Genomic DNA, 22,803 nt, shown 5'->3' on the forward strand with positions numbered 1-22,803 from the left:
CAATCAGTTCTAAGCAAGTGTTAGCTGCTGTTACGATTAATAACATTACTTTTGGTTCTGTTATCTTCTGTCTCTAATAAACACCAGCTGTTACAACATGCTTTCCTCAGGGTCTCTCACCCCGGGCACTGCTGACAGTTTGGCCAGACAACCCCGTGCTTGGGCACCCCTGCCTCCCACCGGAGGCCAGGAGCCCCTTCCCCACGCTGGCACAGTCAGAATGCCTTCAGACCTATCCACATGTCTCCGGGGTAGAATTGTCTCACTGGTTTGGTCCCTCCAGAGACCCACTGGTTTAAATAAATAAGTATATTTTGTTTCCCAAGATTAAAAAGAACTTTATATCTTTGGAATTTTTTGAAATATTTGGCCTGAGCGTGATACGGATTTTGGGTTTTTCACCTCTTTCTCTGTCACTACAGGCAGCCTTTAGAAGGTCTTGAGTTAATTATATGAGCCAGAGACAGGGTCTTGGTGAGCGTGGCAGCCAGTAAAGTGCGGGTGCTGACCGGGCTCTCCTTGCAGCCTACTGCAAGAACTCCGTGGACGGGCTGTGGTACTGCTTCGACGACAGCGACGTGCAGCAGCTGTCGGAAGATGAGGTCTGCACACAGATGGCCTACATCCTCTTCTACCAGAGGCGGACGGCGATCCCGTCGTGGTCAGCCAACAGCTCGGTGGCAGGTGAGGCCCCCCGATTCTTGGGCAGTTTTTCCCAGAACAGAAGATTGCCATTAATGTCCACAGAAATTCCCAGGTGTCCCGCCTCTGTCAGTTTGGTCAGATTAATCCTCACATTTGCATTTAATCTTGAAACTAAAATGATTGCAGTTAAGGAAATGAGGGTGGCATGTGCGACCAGCTGTGAGCCAGCAGAGTTCACAGGGAGGGGAACTAGTGCTGGGGAGGACCACGCGTGGGGTAAGGGAGCTATGAAGCAGCATGGCATGCACTCTGAAAGTAGAGGGAATGAGAGGTTGGGAAGTAGGACGGAGACTTGGCTTTGCCACATTGTGGTTGGTGACCTTGGGGCACGTCCTGTTCGAGCACGTATTTATCATCCATAATCCTGGTGCAATACCACTGCGTGTCTCTTGCATCAGGTTAGTCCAGTGGTTGGCAAACTCATTAGTCAACAGAGCCAAATATCAACAGTACAATGATTGAGATTTCTTTTGAAAGTCAAATCTTTTAAACTTAAACTTCTTCTAATGCCACTTCTTCAAAATAGACTCACCCAGGCCATGGTATTTTGTGGAAGAGCCACACTCAGGGGGCTAAAGAGCCGCATGTGGTTCTCGAGCCGCAGTTTGCTGACCACATGGTTATGCAAATACATCTTAAAGCCTTTGGTAAAGGATTAGACGCTGTTGGAAATAGCTCTCCTCCCCCCAGTAAAGTTGACCTGTTCTATTAGGGGAAGAGTTGAAGGCTAAGGTAGAATAGACGGCTTGAGTTGAGTTTGAAGGGGTCTAGTCGGTTGTTTTAATAAATGCAGGAATCAGTGCTCACACATAAGGGGCAGGGTTTGAGTTGAAGAGAATAAGACGGGACTGGGATGTGGGAATGTGGTCAGGTTAGGGTTTGTGCTCCCCCTGAAGCTTGCAAGGGCTAAGGTAGAAGCTGCTAACAGGAGCATCCTGAGCAGTGGCCCCTGCTGGAGTCAGACCCCACCCCCCAGTGCACCCACCTGTCTGCCACTCACTCGTTAACAGAAGTGGGGCTCCCAGTGCTTCTTAGAGCCTGGGATGTGCTCAGAAATGACCCCCTTGTGAGGGCTACTTGAGACTGACTGTCATGCTGCTTCATGTTCTCACTTAAGAGCAGTTGCTATTGCTCTCAAGTGCATTTAAGGGCGTTCCTGAGACCCAGGACAGATCGACACAGAGCCCTGTGTTTGTGTTTGTATATTAATACTGCAAAAATGACATTAAAAGTCAACAAACAGCGAGGCGGAGGAAATAACAGCACGGCTGCTCTCTCCTTCCTGTGTGTCAGTGTGAGGCAGGCACTGTGTGTAGCGCTTCGTAAATGTGTGCTGAAGGAATGAACGTGAGCAGTTGTCAGTAGCCTGTTCTGTTGCCGGCCCTTGCGACGTGGGCGTGCATTGTGAACTGTCGGTTCTGTGCTCCTGTTATTGGTCACGGCAGCCGTGCCCTCTCGGCGGAGCAGCACGGGGCCTGGCAGCTCGTGCTGACCCGCGGTGCTCAGGGCCAGGGGTGCTGTGCAGGCCCGGTGCTGCCTGACCGCCGGCCCTCCCTTCTCTGCAGGCTCCACGAGCTCCTCCCTGTGCGAGCACTGGGTGAGCCGGCTCCCGGGGAGCAAGCCCGCCAGCGCCACCTCGGCAGCTTCGTCCCGACGGACCTCCCTGGCCTCGCTGTCCGAGTCTGTGGAGATGACGGGGGAGAGGAGTGAAGATGACGGTGAGTGTGTGTTCTGTGTTTTGGTGACAGACTTCCAAGAGGCAACTCAGGAACCAAGTCCAGGAAGGTTGTGGGTGGCGCGGCAGAGTCCGGTCGTCAGTGCCGCCTGCTGTGCCCAGGGCGTGACCTAGGACTTCTTTCTTCTCTTTCGTCATTTTCGACTTTGAAGGTCTGGCGTGGAGGCTGGGGCCTTGACTCTGTACAATAATGAATACAGTTTTTTCAAAGCGCTTTTTAAAACCTTCCAGGCAGCGGTGAGGAGCCTCAGGGCAGCACGCCTGTGCCGGGCCTGGCAGGACGCTCCCGCCTGCCCGGCATCTCACCCCCGCCACGCCGTTTCCCTGGGAGGACTGGCGCGTTCTTTGTCAGGAGCGTTTAGTACAGAAACTGGTGCCTCTCCATGGAAGTAGTTTTTGGGAATTCTGAAGATAAGTACAACATAAAAACTTTGGAAATCTGATAAAAATGGAACTCTTTTTTACCTTCATTTACCTGTGGAGTAGTGGCAGCACACACAGCCTTTAGTTCCATCAGGGACCAGGTGGCTGGGACCAAGGCAGCCAGCACTGCGAGAGCTGGGAAGGCAGACAGTGAGCTCAGCTTCTGAATGAGACGCTGACTCACCTTCCTTCCAGCAAGCCTCACTGCGCCAGCACTGTGTGAGCTGTAACTGCCTCCAGTGGTGATGGGTCTTCTGAGGACACGGGCTAGAGGCCAAGGCGGGGGCTGGGAGGATGTGCCAGCCTGGGGGGTGTACCCCCAGCATCAGCTCCGCCAGCTCGGGCTTGTTGCTTCTCTGCTTCTATAGGAAGAGTCCTGGGCTATGGCTGCTAAGCTCCTTTCTAGCTCCTTTGTGCCCTCTGTGCAGCTCAAGGTGTAGGTTGGGTGTGACTGTATTGGCTGTCTTGAGGCTGCTGGGAGGGCTGGCTCTTCAGGAGAAAATGGCTGCTTAGGTTTGGAGGGTCAGGAAAGTCTCAGTGCTGGATTCCTGTCACTTCTCCCTGACGCACTCTCCTCCAGAGACTCTCCCCAGACCCCACACATCTGTACCGACACCTGCACAGCAGCCTTGGTGAAATTGAAAAGTCCTATGAAGTGGGTTTAGCAAATAAAAGGCAAAAAAACCAAGTGACTATGAGTTCCTCTCCCCCCTGGCACTTCGTGGCTCAGGCAGCTCTGCAGGCCACCCTTCTGGGCGCAGCCTCTCACAGTGTGGGCGTAGAGCCAGAATCTCCAGCCGCCAGCAGCCTGTGGACCTCCCCCCCACAGTTGGATTTATGCCTGTCCCCAAAGTATGCAGACTTGGTGCCCTGCATCTTTCTTCTGACCCTCTTGGCCTGTTGGTCGCACGTCTCTCTCCAGCCCAGATCCCCGTTCTCCAGGCATCCCTTCCCAGTTATGAATTGTCTCACTAGCTGTGTCCAGTTTACCAATCTGGGTGGATGCTATTCAATTTAGTTGCTTCTTCTGTCTGCTCTGGGACAAGGCACAGGACACACCTGCCTATTCAGCCACCATTTTTTTTCTTCAAGGGCTGGAAGTTTTTTAATTTTTTTAAATTTTTAAATATATTTATTGGTTTCAGAGAGAAAGGGAGAGGGAGAGATAGAACATCAATGAGAAAGTACCATTGATCAGCTGCCTCCTGTATGCCCCCCACTGGGGATCGAGCCTATAACCCAAGCATGTGCTCTGACTGGGAATTGAACTGTGACCTCCTGGTCAATAGGTCAATGCTCAACCACTGAACCACACTGGCTGGGCTCTTTGGATTTATATTATTCTAGTTATGAATATTTTTAAATAAGTTCTAAGTCACTCATGATAGGAGTATATTGTCTATTTAGTTCTTTGTGTGGATCTGCTTTCATAGTTAACAGGTACAGACCCCTGCATATGGATTGCATGTGAGCTAGAGCTGCAGTTCTGGTGTTCGCTCTGACTCTGACTCTGACTCTTTGTGCCATCTGGGGCAAAGACTGCCTTCTGTGCGTCCCAGAAATCCTTAGTGAGCTAAGCTGACTCAGCCATTCGCATTTATTGTGCATCTGTGGAGTGCCGGATACCACACTGGGCACAGGGCTTTTTAAAGATTTGATTTTATTCTCACTAGAGGCCTGGTGCATGAAAATGCATGCTGTGGAGTGGGGGTCCCTCAGCCCGGCCTGCCCCCCTCACAGTCTGGGAGCTCTCAGGGGCGGGAGGCTACCCAGCGATCAGGGGAAGGCTACACCACATCACACCTCTGCTGCTGCCACTGCTGGCAGCGCAAGCCTGGGGCAGCCCTGGGTGGCTGGGCAGCCACCAGCTGAGGCTTGCCTGCACCTCGGGCCAGCCCTGGGCAGCTGCGGGGCTGAGGGGACTAGGCACTGCCATCTTGTGGCTGTGGACACCACCATCTTTGCAACGGTATGAAGGTCAATTAGCATATTCCCTCTTTATTAGAAGGATTCGATAAGATAAGGTTCCATTGGAACACGGCCATCCCCATTTGTTGATGTGTCAACCATGGCTACTTTCATGAGATGGGGTCACAAAGCCTAAAGTGGTTCCTGGCTGGGCCTGTACAGGAAAACAGTGCTGATCCTTGGTGGAGAGCAGGCAGGCAGAGGCAGTTTGCTGGTCCCTGAATTAGAATGCACCTGTTGGGTAGCTAAGGGAGGGAACTGGCCTCACTACTCCTTGACCCCAGATGTGCTGCTCTGAGCGCCATGCTCCTGTCGTCCCAGATGCTCGCCTGCCTTTCCCGGTAGGTGCTCCGGCCTCGTTGCTGTTTAGCTTAATGATGTTCCCTTTGTGCGTGCAGGAGGTTTCTCGACGCGACCGTTCGTGAGGAGTGTCCAGCGCCAGAGCCTGTCGTCCAGGTCTTCTGTCACCAGCCCCTTGGCCGTCCATGAAAACTGCATCAGACCTTCTTGGTCCCTGTCGGCCAAGCTGCAGATGCGCTCCAGCTCTCCTTCCCGCTTCTCAGGGGACTCTCCGGTTCACGCCTCTGCCTCCACCTTGGAGAAGATCGGGGAGGCAGTGGATGACAAGGCCTCCGTCTCTTGCTTTGGTAGCTTGAGGAGCCTTTCCAGCAGTTCCCAGGACCTGGGCGGCACTCCCAGTCGACGGGAGCACAAGGCTGCAGGCCGGGCCCCGCTGGCTGTCATGGAAGGCGTGTGCAGAGACGAGTCAGAGGTCCACAGATTGAACTCCGGTGTGGCAGACACCCAGAGCAAACACTCAGCACAAGGGGCTCGCCTGCCCTCCGTCTCTGATCCATTTGATAACAATAACCAGATAGCTTACGTGGACCAGAGCGATTCTGTAGACAGCTCTCCCGTCAAAGAGGTGAAACCCCCAAGCCAGCCAGGCTCCCTCACCAAGAAACCAGAGAGCACAACCAGGAGTTCCCCCAGCTGCAAAGGTGCGTCTGAGCCAGACAGAAGCTTGCGGAAGGGGAGGTCCGCCTTGGCCAGCCGGGGGTCATCTCAGTCCAGCACCTCCCCTTCCTCTCCGGTTGCTGCCAAAGTTTCTGTGAAGCCCTCCCGCTCCAGGAGCAAAGTGGAGTCTTCCAGAGCCCCCGCCCCTCCCAGGAAGGAGTCCTCCCCCAGAGCCCAGGACTCAGTGGCCTCTCCTTCGCCCCAGAAGCTGAAGTCGGCTTCTTCCCTCACTTGTACTGCTTCCTCCACCTCTGCCAGAAAAGCCTCGGGCCCTGCCACGAGGGGCCCCCTCGCCCCCGGGAAGGGCAGGACTTCAGATCGGAGCCTAAGCAGAGAGGGCTCCAGACAAAGCCTGGCCTCTGAGCGGGCCGGTGTCCCCTCCGGCTCCAAGCCCAGCTCCCCTCGGGTGAGCCAGGCCCGGGCGGGTGAGGCCCGGGGGGATGGGAAGCAGGTCAGGAGCTCCTCCATGGCCAGCCTGCGCTCCCCCAATGCGAGTGTGAAGGCTGGTCTGAAGAGGGACAGCAAGTCAGATGAGAAGGGGCTGTCCTTCTTCAAGTCAGCCTTGAGGCAGAAGGACACCCGGCGGTCCGCTGACCTCGGCAAGACCGCCTTGCTCTCCAGGAAGGCCGGGGGGAGCTCTGCCAAGCCGGCCTGTAGGAACGCCGGGGAGGACAAGGCAGAGAGAGGGCCCCGGCCCCCGGGCTCCCAGCAGCCAAATGCCAGTTCCGCGGGGAAAGAGCAGCTTGTCTCCAGGGACTCTGCTTCTGCTAGACATTCCCTGCTGGCCAGTCGCAAGTCCAAGTCTTCCCCTCTAGACTCCGGAGCACTCTCCTCTCCTCGGGGCAGGCAGTCCTCCGAGAGGTCCTCCCAAAGGTTACCTTCGAGCATGCCAGCCTCTGCACGGCCGCCTCCGAAGCCTCAGTGACTCGCTGCGCTCCAGCAACCTGTGACGCGTTTATTTATTTAGACCCCTCCCTCCCCCACCAGAGCCCTCTATGCTTTTGTTTTGTATTTTTTGGGTCATGTGCCTGATGTGTGTGCTTGCGTGCATGCATGTGTGTGCGTGTGTGCGTGTGCGTGTGTGTGGAATTCAATTGCAAATTGTTAAAAGCGTCGCCTTATTCTGCCATTGAACCAAATAACAGCCATAGGCAAAGCATCAATACTGAGCTAACTGGAAAAATTACAGAGGATACCCCGGACAGTCCCTTTAGCAGTTGTACATATTTCTTTTAGAGAAATCTAATGACTCGTTGGACCTAGGGTTTGGAACCTGGGACCAGTCAAGCTGTCGTTACTTTCTGTAGAAGGATGAATTATTTGACCTGGGGTTCAGCTGAGCAGGGCTTGTCCCGAAGGGGACTGTCATGTGGCACCAGGAGTTCTAAAAACTGTGACACTAACAATGAGACAAACCGAGAGAAAACGGTTGCTTCCTGCACTTTGGCCCCATCTACCAGTCTTTGTCAAGGGCAATATTTTAACACTAATGTTTCTCAGGTATATACTCAGCCAGGCTAGGAGGGTGTGTATCCGGAAAAGGACTAGGGAGGAAGGTGGCCTGTCAGTGACTGTCATTCCTCCTCCTGCCACACATGGACACTTAGAGGTAGAAGTGGTCTTTCACTGCTGTCACATCGGCAAAGGTGTGGGTCCCAAGATGTGGCACATTGGGTATTCAGAAAACCAGTTACTCATCGTTAAGTTTTTTCCCTTCTAAATTTGCTAGTGGAAGCCATTGGGAGTTTGAAGAGTAGTCATGCAGTAGAGGAATCTTTTAAAGATTCCTGGGAAAAGAAAAAGGATTCTCACTGCACACTTGACTCTCTCCCATTGTCCTCGGTGTTGCCTTTCCTGTAGACGCTGGGAGCTCCATGCCCCCGGCTCTACAGTCGGGTCAGTTATGAAGAGGAAAGAAGTTGCTCAGGCCGGAAGTCAGTGGTAGTGAAGTGACATGTAACCAAGTATTACATACACGTTTCTGATCCTGCCTGTCTGGCTCAGTGACTGCTCTCCAGGAATTCACTCACTTCTTCGTGCGTAAGATTGAATCCTTCACCAGAACTCGGCGGGGTCTGCACATGTTCCATCGGGCCCTGTCCATCCAATTGCATTTCCTGGTTAGACAGAGAACCTCAGACATCTCACAGGTAAGCAAGATACCTGGTTTCCAAGCTTTCTGGGAGGTATCTTGGCAAGTTTTAGTTTTTTTCATCCTTTACCTAAATGTCAAGAGAGTCTTGGTTCTCATTCTGTTTGAATAGCATTTGTCACTTTGCCATGAAATATAGCATGCTATGTTTATATGCTTTTCCGTACTAACTTCCAAAAGCTCACAGGTTCTTCAGGTTCTTCCTGAACTCCTGGCACTTGGACCCACATGTAATCCCCCTCAGTCCTGCTGTGTGTGAGGTGACCACACGGCTGTGAATTCTGCACTGCCTTTTGTTGTTTTTCCATGAATACCTCTTGGGAAATGTTTCCAGTAGGTTAGTTAACTTTATTTTGCTGCTAATTTGAGCATTAGCAGGTAGCTCACAAGTCTGGAGGCCATTTTTGTTGAGGGTAGCTGGAATTTTAGACCCTTGCGATATCTGAGACTCCGCTTGTGGAAGTGGCCGTAGTGCTCCCCGACATTTCCTGAGCACGCGTGTGTGCCCCGCACCCAGTCCTGTGGCTCCGGAGCAGCGACTGCCGGTGCCCGGCTGCCGGGATTCTCGCTTCCGACCGCACATGGAATACCGGTCTGTTTGGCACTGGGTTTCTGTATCACAAACGTGGAATCGCCAGTATCGGGAACTCGGTGTTCGTCCGATTGGAGCCGCCTCTTTCTCTCGCAGGCAAACCGCATTGAAATCTGTATCTCTGCAAAGTGTTAGAATTATAGTTTGGCTACATAACAGGTTTTATGAACACCTTTTGGGGCAATAATGATTTAAGCATGAATGGAAAGTAGTTTAATTTTCACAGTGGTAAATATTTTTATTCTTGAGTGCTTCAGGAATGGATTTTCCATTTGGTTTAGTGTCTTTAAAAAAAGCACACTACAAACTCCTTTAATTTTCCATGAGATCTAAAAATAAAATTTCAGTATTTATAAAATTGTATGCTTATGAATTTAGTCCTCGTTTCAGATTTAAATGGAAAAAATCAGGAAATATTACGGCATTGTCTAGGCATCTCTAAGCTGTTACATTTCTGTGCTTAAGCAATGAAAAGTTCACCCCTGATCTCCAGGTACAAACGCTAAGCCACCGAGAAGGCTGTCTTGCCCGGAAGTTTGCAGGTGCTCCTGGAGGTGTAAAGTGTGGGAAATGGTTACGTGGTTCAGTTCAGGTCTTTGGTAGGTTAGGGGCTTGGTGTTGGTTTTGTTTTTTCCCCAGTGACGTCGGGCGCAATGAGCAGACGTGTGTTTGGGCTTGGAGATCATCTATTAAGGATTGTGGGCCTGGGTTTCTGGCCTCATCCGAGCACTCATTTCCTGGTGAGCACAGAATAACCACCAACCACGGAGTTGGTCTCCTGTCTGTCCACTTAGGAAACATTGCATTTGGATTTCTTTCCAGGGAACACCCCAGGCACTGAGGCCACCACACCCCCGAGTCCTGGGCCTTTCCTTCGCAGTCCCTCCCCAAGCGGAGGCTGTTAGGCTCATGTCCTGCAAGACCATCTCCCACCTCTGTGTTTTCTCCCGAAAAGCAGCCTGAGAGGAACACCATGCTGGACCGATGGGAGTGTTTGTGTTTTGGTGAAGACTTGTAATCATCTGAGGCTTCCCTCAGCTCCTGTAATCATGCTTCCATCGTTATCCGTTCGTTCTGACACATCGGCGGAGGGCCTGCTCTGCGGGTGCAGGCCAGCTGCCGCTCCAGCAGTCTCTGTGGCCGCGGAGCGCAGCTGATCGACCGGAGCCTCAGCGAGTGCCAGAGCGAACAGGGTCTGCTGACTCGGCCAAGTCCTCTGGAGCAAGTGTGTTCTGGAAACCAAAGTGCCCTCCTTCACCTCCGAGATGCGCCCCTCTGCGTCCGCTTTCCAGACAGCCGTTTCCGTACTTAGACGGGAAAACGTGGTTGCCCGCGTTGGTATGAGATGGATGTGGGGATTTTGCGGGGAGGGGTTGAAGCGGGGGGTGGGGCGGTACACAGCAACAGCATGTGAAGGACGGCAGTGGCAGCCTTTAGGAAAATGGAGCTGATGAGAGCAGTGAGCAGAGCTCATTTACATAAAATAAACCTGTGTTTCAAGTAGATTGACACCTTTCATTCTGATAAAATTACTGAGCAGCTGACGTTACTGTTTTCTGGAGTTATAATTGTCGGATGCAAAGATAATTAGTGTTCTGGGTTGGAATTTTGAAATAGTATCCAAGTGACAAGCACAGTTTCTATAAAACATTCTGTGAGGTGGGTTGAACTTTGAATCATTTGAAATAGAAAAGAGCAAAAATTGCTGACCAGCCAGTGCCTGTGGTTAACACAAAAGGTAGCTGTTCCTGTGCAGGCTGTCTTAAGTTCATAAAGGGTGCATTGTTGCTAAGCCTGCGGGAGTATTTTGGGGTAAACGCTAAGCTTTTGTTTTGGTTGAATAGTCAGTCTCACTGCCTTCGCTCAGTGCCCAGAGGTGTGTCTGCAGCTGCACATGCAGCCTGAGCAGCCATGCTTCCCCCGTGGGACAGGACAGTCTGCATGGCCTGCAGCTAACCCAGAAAGCATGCTCTTACTACCTATGCAAAGCCACTCATAGACAAGGTCCACTACGCTTTTTTAAAGGCAACTCTTAGATTATGGAGCTCTATTTTCAAATTTATATTTATTCAGTGTGGTTTAATCGGTGTAGAAGAGCGTGAATGTGGTCTCCTGTTTTGCTTTGCACGTGTTTCTCTTGGCCAACCTTTTTGATCATTGGCAAGACTGTAAGTATTTGCAAGCAGGAATGGGTGGGGATGGTGAACACACTGGTTTATATACTGTATTTAGCTTAAATACTTTCGTAAAGTATAGGAATGTTCTAAAAATAACCTGCCATTTTCTATAGATTTTAATTGTTTATATCCTCTAGGGATCTCCTGTGGTCACAAGGAGAGAACGTGGCTTCTAGCAGTGCTAACAGTTTAAAATGCTTTTTTAGAGACTTAGAGCTGCTGTTACGGAAAGCAGTGGTCAGTGGGATCGTGGTGGCATCAGAGGGTGGGTCAGTTCTAGATCATCTCACATTCGTTTTAACCTGGCGCTTCCGGGTTTGGGGGCAGTGAGATCCATAGTAGACCAGGGAGGCTCTCCGCCTCACACAGACGCCGGATTCTCTGAGCCTCTTCTGGATTTGGACAGCCGGTGTTGTCTAGGGGACTTTTAAAGCCCGCCCCTCCCCCTCGCACACTGTGTGCAGTCAGTGCGGTCCGGCCCAGCAATGACCGAGTGGATTGAAGCTTCAGGTGTGTCTGAGTGCGGAGTTGAGTCCTGCTGAGAGCCAGGGTGGACTCCCGGATTTTGGTAGAATGATGGTTTCTTTGTAATAATTATAACAGCAAACCCTAGGCTGCTTCCAAATACCTTGTTTAGCTCATTCTCTACTTGTCTAGAATGTAATTTCAGGAAGTATTTTTAAATTAAAAAATGAATGTGAAGCATTTTTATTTGGAATCTTTTGTAACCCTCATTGGTATTTTTTCATATAATTTTAATAAATCAGCTAATGCTCATCCAAAAGTTTGGCTGCATACATTACCGATGGAAGCCAGTGGGATGGAGCTTAATCTGGTGAGCCGAGTGCGTGCCAAGGACCTCAGAGCAGTCCCTGTGCGCCTGGGTGGCTCATCTCACCGTTGCCGCTGGGAGAAAACATCCGTTCCCTGGTGTTTGTGTTTCCACGCACAGAGACAGAAAGCCACGCCGGCTGGCGGGCTCCCTGACGAGGCGGGCAGTGAGCCTGCTGGCAGGGAGGAAGAGACGGGAGTTCCCTAGGTGCTACTCTGCCTGGGCGAGGCCAGGCGCCCCTCTGCCTCCCGCCACGGGCTGCCCTGAGCTCCCATCACGGCTCTGTCTCCCGGCCGCCCCGCTGCACACGGGCTGCTGGCCTGCCCCGGAGCTGCCGGCACAGACTCCGGGCGGCTCGGTATTGTCCACGCACGCATGCTCTGTGCTGTTTCCTTAGCCGCAGTCATGGGAGGGAGGGTCTTCCTGAGGCCGAGACGTGTGTCATCCCTTTTAAGTTATTTTAGAGCAAGTGCATGAGATGTGCCACTGACTTTGTTATTTATCTGTGTGTCTTACTATTCAAAGTGTATGCACTTTCGAGAAGCAGAATTTATATTTTTATGTTTAAAAAGTTATTTCTGGAACAGCAGTTGATTATATTGCATACAGTTGGAATTAAGGGAAAAGTGGAAAATGTAACAAAATACAATAAATTTATTACACGATGCCCTTCAAGTCATACTACTTTCTCCCCCTGCCAAACTGCATTTTTTGGTGTTGATTAACCTTGGAAATGAAACATATCGGTACCACACTGATATATACAAAATGCCTTAAAATTGTACTGTTAAGTGAAGAAAGTAAGTTGCATGCAGATACTCTGTAAATTTTTAAAACAAAAGGTCACATCCATGCTTTTTAACTTTTACAGTCAAGGATTAGCATCCATGTCTCCACGGGTAACTCCACCTGCTCCAGAGAACTCCACATTGTAATCCGGGCCCAGCGGACTCGCCAGCTTCCTGTTCTTCCCTCCTGCCGCACTCTGCGACGGGAGGAGACGACGGCCAAGGCACCTTCCCTTTCCGGGCCCTCTCTCTTCTGTTCTGGAGTTCCCAGCTCCGTCCTCCCCGCCGGACTCCCTGCTGAGGATGCCATGCCTCTTGTGGCCGCCGGGGGTCGCACTCCTGTGGCGGGCTTGGCCGGAGCAGTTAGCTGCCAGCAGAGTGCAGCATCCGTTTCCGGGAAGCGTGCAGGTCCCTGGCATTGCGGCCTGGGGTGGGGCAGGGAGGCTCCTCACCCAGGACGGCGAGTGGCCGCGTGTGTGAAAGCCCAGCGCGCAGCACCACACACGGGTTGTCAGCGGGAGGATTTTGCTTTAGGTTTCATTAAGGAGTTCACCAATGCAGTCCACGGACTGCGAGAAGCTTTATCATGCGGAAGTTTGATGCCATGAAATACACAGGTTGAATAGCTAAGCAAATATATTTGGAACGTTGTTTCCACAGAATTCGGAGGGTTACTCTCAAATACCCGAGTGACCACACCTCCTGGCAGGTTTCCAGGAGAAAGCCGGGCTGACCCTCGGGATGTGCTGCTGCCTGTCCCGCCCAGCGCCCTCCTCTCACTGGGACGGCGGCTCTTTGCTCTCCTCTCGGGGGTGGGGGTGGGAGGTCTGGTTCCCTTTTTGCAGCCCTGTGCCAGTCACCTCATAGATAACCTGCCTCCGTGCGCTGGGGCTACCTCATGTGGAACCTTCTAGATTCAGCCTTGATTGGGTCTGGTCCTCGCCATGCTTCCCATCCCCGGACAATGTTCTCTGCTGCACGCAGGGAGGCGAGGGCCACCCTCTCCCAGAGCCGCAGGGTCTGCCTCCTGCGGTGACCGCGGCCCAGCGCCCTCTTCTCCACAGCCTTCAGGGATGGCACCCTGGGCTAACGGCTTCGTTTTTCTAAAGGAGGCGGGAGGTCTGGGTGAAGGGCATTGCTGTCAGACCTCTGCAGGGCGGGCACTGCAGCCCCTGGGCCTCAGGGCCAGTGCCGGGTGTTGGCCTCCTTCCTTCAGAGAGGGCCTGGCGGGCGGGGGCCCTTTTCTGTCCCACTCAGAATGGAAGTCCAGACTCATTTAGCAATGCCCTGTGCCCAAGTGCGGTCTGACTACACCCAGAGGCACATTCTTACCTTTCAGCGCTCCTGCCGGCCACTCCCATCCCCCTCAAGGCATTGCCGTCCCAGCCCACTTCCGGTCCCCAGAAAGCCTGTCCCGAGACCACAACTGCAGATGCTCAAGTTTCTTATATGAAGTGACATACAGTCGACACACGTGCTCCCATGTACTTTAAACCATCTCTAGAAAGCCTATAATTCCCAATACAATGTAGTGCTGTGTTTCTAGTTGTTTGCTGTACTGCTTAGGGAATAGTCACAAAGTCTACATGTTCAGTATGGACACCACTATGCTCTTTGTAGGCCTAACTGCATACATGTCAGCAACATTGTAACTTTCAAGTATTTTTGATCCACTCATTGGTTGAGCCCACATATGTGTAACCCATGGGTGCCAAAGGCCAGTGGGGCTGGCATGCCCCGGGGGGGAGGGGGGTGTTCGCCTCTCTGTTCCCTCAGAGTGCTGAGGCACCATTAGTTACTTAGTAAACATTTACCACCTGGAGTAACGAATTTTCTTTCAATATATTTTTATTGACTTCAGAGGGGAAGAGAGAGGGAGCAATAGAAGCATCAGTGATGAGACTAGACACTCATTACTCAGCTGTCTCCTGCAGGCCCCCACTGGGAATCAAGCCCACAACCCGGGCGTGTGCTCTGACGGAATCCAACTGTGACCTCCTGGCTCATGGATTAATGCTCCACCGCTGGCCACGCCGGCCGAGCTGGGGTAATGGGTTTGCTTGGGTCGTCACTTGACTGTTGTGAGTGCGTCCTGTCCTGGAGGGAAAGACGTCTGCCTGCGCTGGAGGGTGTGGCCGTGCCAGGCTCAGCACAGGTCAGGAGGCGCAGGGGCTGGCAGAGGCCTCGTCTAGAGGGACCTTTTGTGACCAACTGCATTTGTCTTGAAGCAAATGAGAAACCAGGAAACATTTTAATTGTTGTTGTTAAATCTCACCCAAGGATATTTTCCCAAGATTTTTAGAAAGAGTGGAAGGGAGAGGGAGAGACAGAGAGAAATATCAATGTGAGAGAGAGACATCAATTGGTTGCCGCCCACTGGGAATCAACCCTGACCTGGAATCAAACCTTTCAGTCTGTGCGTCAATGCTCTAACCACTGGGCAGCTTGCCAGGTGGCATTTTCATTTTGGAGAGAGTGAAGACCAGCTTGTGCCTTAGCACCATCACCATGGCAACGATATGGGGCCATTGGGCCCCTGCCAGGAGCTTGTGGGAGCCTGGGTCCCTCCCTGGAAGGGCTGAGGCGGCGCTGGGTGGGCAGAGGAGGGAGGTCCTGGAGGGTGGCTGCTCAGGCCCGGAGGACGCTGCTGTGCTCAAATGCTGGTCCCAGGGGTGAGGGGGGGGGGGGCGGGGGCGCAGGACAGGGGTGCGGGGGGGTGCGGGGACGGGGGCGGGGGCGCAGGACAGGGGTGCAGGGGGGGCGGGGGCGCAGGACAGGGGTGCAGGGGGGGACGGGGGCGCAGGACAGGGGTGCAGGGGGGGACGGGGGCGCAGGACAGGGGTGCAGGGGGGGTCGGGGGCGCAGGACAGGGGTGCAGGGGGTGGCGGCGGCTGGGGCGCGTGCTGCTTCCCAGCTGGCAGCCCCTCCTGCTCCCCCATCGCCTTCTCCGGAGCTGCGCTTCGGCCTCGCCCTGCCCTGGGGGTGGGCGGAACCTGACTGTGCGGCAGCTGGGCCATGTGTCTGCCGTTTGTCCCCTCCTACCCCGAGGCAGGAGAAGAGGCTGTGGCTACAGCTGGGTGACCAGTTGGCCATGAGCCTGAGAAGACGTTGGCCAGAGAGCGGTAAAAGGATTCCCCCTCCTCCCATCTCCCTGAACCCCATAGGGTCTGTAGGGCCAGTGAGGACTGAGACAAGGACCAGTGAGTGCAGAACAGGGGGTGGTCCTGAGCTTAGTGCTGCCTGCAGGGGCGGAGTGAGGGTGCTGTCAGTCCCTGTGAAGTATCCAATTGCAGAGGAGGTGGAAAGGTAAGGGGGCGGGAGCAGCTACAACATAGAAGGGTTTTCACAGACGGAAGATGACACTCCACATACTGTCTAACTGCTTCTGAGGGTCAGTTAGATGACAAGCAATCTAATGATCAACCCATCAATTCGGGGAATCTATACTAACAAAAGGGTAATATGCTAATTAGACAGGATGATCAGACATCCGACTTCCTTCCAGACAAAGCCAGGCAGAGCAGATCAGCAGGGGACGGCAGTTGGGGGCCATCAGGCTGACCGGGGAGGGCAGTTGGGGCCATCAGGCTGATCGGGGAGAATAGTTGAAGGCTACCAGGCTGACAGGGAGGGATTAGGCAGCAATCAGGCTGGCAGAGGCAGTTAGGGGTGACCAGACAGGCAGGCAGGCAAGTGGTTAGGAGCCAGTGGTGCCGGATTGTGAGAGGGATGTCACATTCAAGGACCTAAACTGGTAGTCTGACATCCCCGGAGGGGTCCTAGGAGAGGGTGCAGGCCGGCTGAGGGACTGGGCCTCTACTCATGTATAATAAAAGCTTAATATGCCAAGTGTTGACCACTGGACTGTTTGAACATTTGATTGGTAGCTATGATGCACACTGACCAACAGGAGCCAAACGCTCAACGCACAGGCATGGAAAGATGGACATAATGATGAATCTCAGAGGGAAGGGGGTTTGGAGAGGGTGGGAAGAGATTAACCAAAGATCTTACATGCACACTAGAGGCCCGGACAAAGCCATGGATTCATATTCATGCCCCCCCACCCCGCCATGCACCCCTGTCCTGCGCCCTCGCCCCGCCCTCGGCCTGGCCTGAGCCCTCTCACAGTCTGGATCTCCTCTGGGGATGTCTGACTGCCCATTTCGGCCCGATTCCCGCAGGCCAGGGACGCCACTAGTCGTTAATGACGCTCACTCTTGGTTACTGGCATTGACCTATCTTTACCTCATTCCTGAGAGAAGTCTTCAGACACACGAAGAAATTCATCAGAGAGGAGGAGGGACGGCTGAGAATCGGAGCTGGTGCGCGTGTGAAGCCAATCTCTGCGGTGAGATTTAGGGGATAAGGCAGAGGAATAGCAAAAGCATGTGCCCTGCAAGGAGATTACCAGCGAAGCCCGAGGCATCTTTGGAGATACAAAACATGATTGAAAAAATATTGGATCTCATAGTTAGATGAGTGAATTAAAAAGTCTTTATCTAGAAACCCCTCCAACACCCCCCCCTCCCCACACAGAGCCAGCTCCTAATCTCCTAATCCCCTCCTAATCTATTTTCTGCCTCTGTGAATTTGCTTATTCTGGGTATTTTATATAAATGGAATCAGGTAATATGTGTACCTTTTGTGCTGGCTTTTCCCATCTCGTATAATGTTTTCTAGGTCTGTCCCTCTTGTAACATGAATCAGTACTTGGTTCTTTTTAGGACTGGATATGCCATTTTGTTCTCCATTCACTGGTTGGTGGGCATGTGAGTTGTTACCGGGATGATCTTCCTAACAGTTGTGCTAACTCATCCAACAGGAAGGTCCAGGCCGGGGGAGGGTCACACTGTGGACACAACCAGGGTTCCCGGTTTCGAAAGTGCAAGGGCATGTGGAGAAATAGGCTTGAAGTACCCAGACTCAGAAGTCACCGTGTCAGACAAATGCCTAAGCCTGTGCTCTCTCTCGAGCATGATGTGTAAGCTTGTTGTGAAGGAGACGACCGGCCGGTGTCCTGGAGCTTCCCGCCGGGCCTGCAGGGAACACGGCTGCAGGGAGTGGCAGCCATCCTCTGACATCGGCACTGCCGGTCCATGTCTGGAGACGAGGACACAGAAGCACAGAGGTGGTAGGCAGCAGGGGAGAGCTCAGTGCCACCTGAAAGGAACGGAGGGAAGCCAGACTTACAGACTGACCAGGAGCGTCAGTCCTGAGCCCTCCCACAGAGCTGGCTGTCACGGGAGCTTGAACAATAGCCACGAGAAAACACAATGTGCTTGGAATCAAAGACCAAGACTTGAGTGCCAACACTGGTCTTTCTGAGCTGTAAAGCCTCAGGTGCGACAACATGGATGGCCTCAACAGCGCCACAAAGCTGGAGCAAAGTCTACCAAGAAGGGCCTGTCACACTTGTTTTACTTTCAGATAAGATTAGATGTTACTGCCATCTGCTAGAATTTCACTTTGTTCCCATTTTTCTTTGGCGTCTCTCTCTCTCTCTCTCTCTCTCTCTCTCTCTCTCTCTCTCCTCACCTGAGGATATTTTTTCCATTTAATTTTAGACAGAATGGAGGAGAGAGGGAAAGACAGAGAGAAATATTGATGTGAGAAACACATAGATTGGTTGCCTCTTGCACTCACCCCAGCCAGGGCCCAGGCAGGCCAGGGAGGAGCCTGCAACTGAGGTACAAGCCCTTGACCAGAATCAAACCCGGAACCCTTTGGTCCACAAGCAGATATCTATCCCCTGAGACAAACTGGCTAGGGCTTATCTGGTCTCTTGAAAGATGGAATTGGTCTTATACTTTTCCTAGTAAGATAATTCTCATAAAGAATCTTGTGTGTTTTGAGAGCTTGCTTATTTCTAACATGTACTTTTAGTTTCTTATTGCAAAGCTTTTCTTTATAAACATTTAAATCATTAACCAGATGTGTAGCTTCTTAAACTAAACAATGCATGTCATCAGCCATATTACACAAAGTTGTTGGTTATAACATTTTGAATGGAGATGCTTAGATGCTATTATATCTCTATATATAAAAGGCTAATAGTGTCCCCTCGGGAGTTCCACCAGGAGACTGAGAGTTCAGTCACGTGCTCTGATGTGTGCTGACCACCAAGGGGCGGTGTGGGACGAAGGAAGGCCCTGGTTGGCCCTGACCACTGGCCAGGCCTAGGGACCTTACCCATGCACCAGGCCTCTATTATATTTATAACTACAGGCAGTCCTCGGGTTACATCGCCATCTCCCATTTATTTATTTTTTAAAAGTTCCGTCATTTCGACGTATGTACATATGTGCTTTATGTTTTTTTATTATTTATTTACCACAGGTAAAGGTCAGGAATTGTTTTAAAAAAAATTTTTTTTCACTTCAAACACACATTACAGGTATGTCACTCCATGTGAGTGACGTAGGTGCTTATGTAGGTGGGTTCCGACTTACAGCGAAAATCACATTACGTCGAGCTGCAGGAAGGGATCTCCGACATAACCCAAGGACCTACTGTATATAGAACCGAGGTGAGACGTTTTGCAGGATGAAAATGAACTGCTGTTGTAAGGATTTGCTTTTCAAGCTTTTTTTCCCCCGTTTGTTGCTTACCTTCAATCTTAATATTTTTTGTTTGTGAAATATTAAAATATGCCTGCCACTTCTTGTCTTTATATTCTAAAAGGCCAAATGGCAGTTCTAAAACACTAGTAATGTTTTGCCTGTATTGTGTGTATGGGTGATAGAACGATCTGTGTATTTGTGCTTTCTGCTTGTGTTTCTACTTTTCCCCTAAATTTCCTTTAATGAGCTTGTTCTTCTTCAAGTAGTTCTTAAAACACATACACACACACACACATACACACACACAACAAACAAATAAACAAACAAACAAAAAAACAGAGACTATCAAAATATTTGCAGCCAAAAATGCAGGAAAACATTTTACAGAGGTATGCCAGGTGATTAGTCAATTAAAACATCTCCCTCCCCACCCATCGCCTGGATTTGGGATATTTTTGGTAATTATAAGTTTTTTCAAAATGTGTAATCCATGGTTTATTTTCTCATTTTAAATGAACCCTTTTTAATCTAAAAAAAAAAAAAAAAAGGTCCTTTAGAACTAGAAACAAAAATTATAAAAGACAAGAGATATGAAGTTAAATTAAATGATTCAATATTCATATAAAATGAGTCCCAGAAACACATAATGAAATAAATGGAGTGGAAGAAAGTTTACTTGATCTGAATACTTAAATTTTTATGTCAAAAAGACTCAAGGTTAATTGAAAAAAAGATCTTCATTGGGACATATTTTGTGGATTTTTATAAATTCTAAGTATAAAAAGAAAATATTAAAATCAGATAAAATATGATTATTAAAAAGGAAAAATAGGTAATGTAGATTGCTCCCCTAAATATTAGAAGGCAATAGGTAAGAGTTTACAGAGTTCTGAGGAAAAATGGTTGTGACCCCAGAACTTTATATATTCCCAAACTATTGTTGTTACATGAGGATAAGAGATAAATAATTTTAGACATTCAAGAACTCAGAAATGATACCATCCATATATAGTTATAAGAAATTTACTTGAAGCAGTTTTCCAGCAAAATGAAGAAATTCAAAATAAGGAACTGAACAAACATAGTATCCATGAAACTCAGTGGTTCCAACTATATCCATAACATTAAATGCAAACAGATTAGACATTCCAATCAAGGCAGAGATTGTCAGACTGAATTTAAAAACAAGGTCCCACCATATGCATTTATTTTAAGACTCAAAGAGAGAGTTGGTTGGCAGTAAAAGGGTATAAAAGAAATAGCATGCAGCCAGGTACCATAAGGAGGCGGAAGTGGCTATTCTAGTATCACCCAAAATAGCATTTCAAACAAACATAAAAAAAACAAACAGATAGTAGAGGGGTATTTTGTAATGATAAGAGGATTGATACATCAAAGAGATATACTGGTAACAATTACCAAACAATAGACCCCCAAATACATGAAACAGAAATGGAGAAATTGAGGGAGAAATAGATAATTCCACAATATGTATTGGAGAATTCAATATCCACTTTGAGTGATACAGAGAACAACTAGAGAGAAGATTAATCAGCAAATAGATTTACACAAAACACTGTGGGGGAGTTAGACCTAACAGAACCCGCCGGCCACTGCAGCCAGCACCAGCAGAGAACACATTCTGCTCAGGACTTCATTGGTGCATTCTACCAATACTTAAAGAAGAACATCATTCTCTTCCAAAAAACTGAAGAAGAAGGAATACTTTCCAGCTCATTCTGAGGCTACTATTACCCTGATAATAAAACAAAACAAACACATCACAAATAAAGGAAACTACATACCAATATCTCATAAATAAATGCGAAAAAAATCCTCACAGAACTGGTAAACCAAATCCAGCAATATACATAATGGATTACATACCACAACCAAGAGGGATCCCAGCCAGATAAGTCTGGTTGAACACAAAGTTAATTAATTTAATTTATGAGTGGAATAAAGGACAAAATCCACATGATTATTGCAATAGATGCACAAAATGTATTTGACACCATTCAACTTTCTTCATTATAAAAACACTCAAGAAACTAGAGCTAACATACTTAACATACTTAATGGTGAAAGACTGAGTGTTTTTTCCCCTAAGATCAGGAATAAGAAGGGTGTCTGCTCTCACCACTTATCAACGTTGTACTGGAAGTTCTAGGCAGGGCAATTAGGCTAGAAAATGAAATAAAAGGTACCTACATTGCAGAGGATTACATATCTGTTTCCAGATGATGGCTCTACGGTATGGAAAAAATGAAAGAATTCAATAAAAAACTAGAATTGGTAAATGAGTTCATTAAAGTTGCAGGGTATAAGATCAATATAAAAATCAATTGTATTTCTGTACAATAGTAAATGAGCAGCCTGGAAATAAAATTAAGAAAAACATTCATTTACAACAGCATCCAAAGAATAAAGCATTCAGCAATAAACTTAACAAGAGATGCAAGATTTGTACACTAAATCTATAGAACACTATGGAAGTAAATTAAAGGAAATTTAGATAACTATAAAGATAGCCCATGCTCATGGATTGTAGGTAATCTTGTTAAGATGGCAGTACTTCCCAAATTATCTACAACTAGAGGCCCAGTCACAAAATTTGTGCAAGGGGCTAGGTCATCCAGATGGTTGTTCTGCTGTTAGGCCGTCCAGTCTAATGAGTATATTATGCTTTTATTATTACAGATAATATCACTATCAAAACAACAGCCAGCTTCTCAAAAACTGACACCACACATGTAGGGGCTTTCTTGTTTGTCCTGTTTTCCCCCCACACCAAACAATTCTCTGTGACACCAGCTGGATGTCCTACAATTTGATTCAATTCTGACACTAACTGGAGTTAGGGAAGGCCCCACAGGTGAAGGGACCAGTCCCATGAGACTGCCACCTCCTTCAGATTCCAGTCACAAGTGGTCCCCAGGCTACTTACAACTTCGACTTGGCTATAAATCAGAGGTCCCCATGACCTCCCCACTGGATTTGATTATTTGCTAGAGCAGCTCACCAACTCAGGGAAACCCTAACTTGTGTTCACCAGTTTATTAATTAAAGGGTATGGTAAAGGGTACCGACAAGCAGCCAGATGAAGAGACACATGGGTGAGGTCTGGGGGACCCTCAGTGTTTCCGTTCCTTCGGAGTTGAGGGAGTCACCAGGGATGTGTTTGCCTGAAGCCCATACTATTGGGGTTGTATAGAGGCTTCCTCACCTGGGGACCATCCATCATTAGTTCCCCTTTCCAGCCCTCTCGCCTTCTGGAGGATTGTGGAGGGAGTGGGATGACAGTTCCCAGCTTCTAACTACAGCCTGGTCTTTCTGGTCACCAGTCACCACATTAGAATGAAAGACACTGCCATCACTCAGGACTTCCAGGGGATTTAGGAACTTTGTGTCAGGAATTGGGGTCCGATAGCAAATATCAGAACAAAAGATGCTCCTCCTGTACTTGTCACCTAGGACAGTGGTTGGCAAACTGCGGCTCGTGAGCCACATGCGGCTCGAAAGCCGAGGTGTGCCGCTCTGTTGACTAATGAGTTTGCCGACCACTGGATGGGGGCTTAATCACAACAACAACAGCCTGTAGTTACTGGAATCGAGAGTCTAGGACAGTGGTCAGCAAACTCATTAGTCAACAGAGTGGCAAACTTTGGCTTGCGAGTCTGGGGACAGATCATATATATATTTTTCTATTATCTCACAACAATGTGCTTCTGCAGGACTGTTATCCTCTGAAGACAGGCATTGCCCATCCTGTGTGCATGCTGAATTCTTTCACCCAGAGCTGCTTCAGATGTGACTGATACACACCTCAGTGGCTTATACAAGCACTAGAG

General features: G+C 49.7%; 1 protein-coding gene across 4 annotated transcripts in view; it reads left to right on the top strand.

Annotated features, from left to right (window-relative positions):
* USP31 (ubiquitin specific peptidase 31) overlaps positions 1-12,276 on the top strand; it is a 73,171-nt gene extending 60,895 nt beyond the window's left edge. For 3 of the 4 annotated variants that reach the window (XM_036460179.2, XM_036460178.2, XM_036460180.2), the window contains 3 exons: positions 526-684; positions 2,271-2,423; positions 5,230-12,276. In XM_036460179.2, the coding sequence (XP_036316072.1) occupies positions 526-684; positions 2,271-2,423; positions 5,230-6,773 (1,856 nt within the window). In that variant the 3' untranslated portion in view covers positions 6,774-12,276. The remainder of the gene's footprint in view (positions 1-525; positions 685-2,270; positions 2,424-5,229) is intronic. The other variant, XM_036460181.2, reaches the window with a different exon arrangement.
* The last annotated feature ends 10,527 nt before the right edge of the window (positions 12,277-22,803 follow it).

This window comes from Pipistrellus kuhlii, unplaced genomic scaffold (genome assembly GCF_014108245.1).
Source record: "Pipistrellus kuhlii isolate mPipKuh1 unplaced genomic scaffold, mPipKuh1.p scaffold_m20_p_31, whole genome shotgun sequence".
NCBI classification, from domain to species: Eukaryota; Metazoa; Chordata; class Mammalia; order Chiroptera; family Vespertilionidae; genus Pipistrellus; species Pipistrellus kuhlii.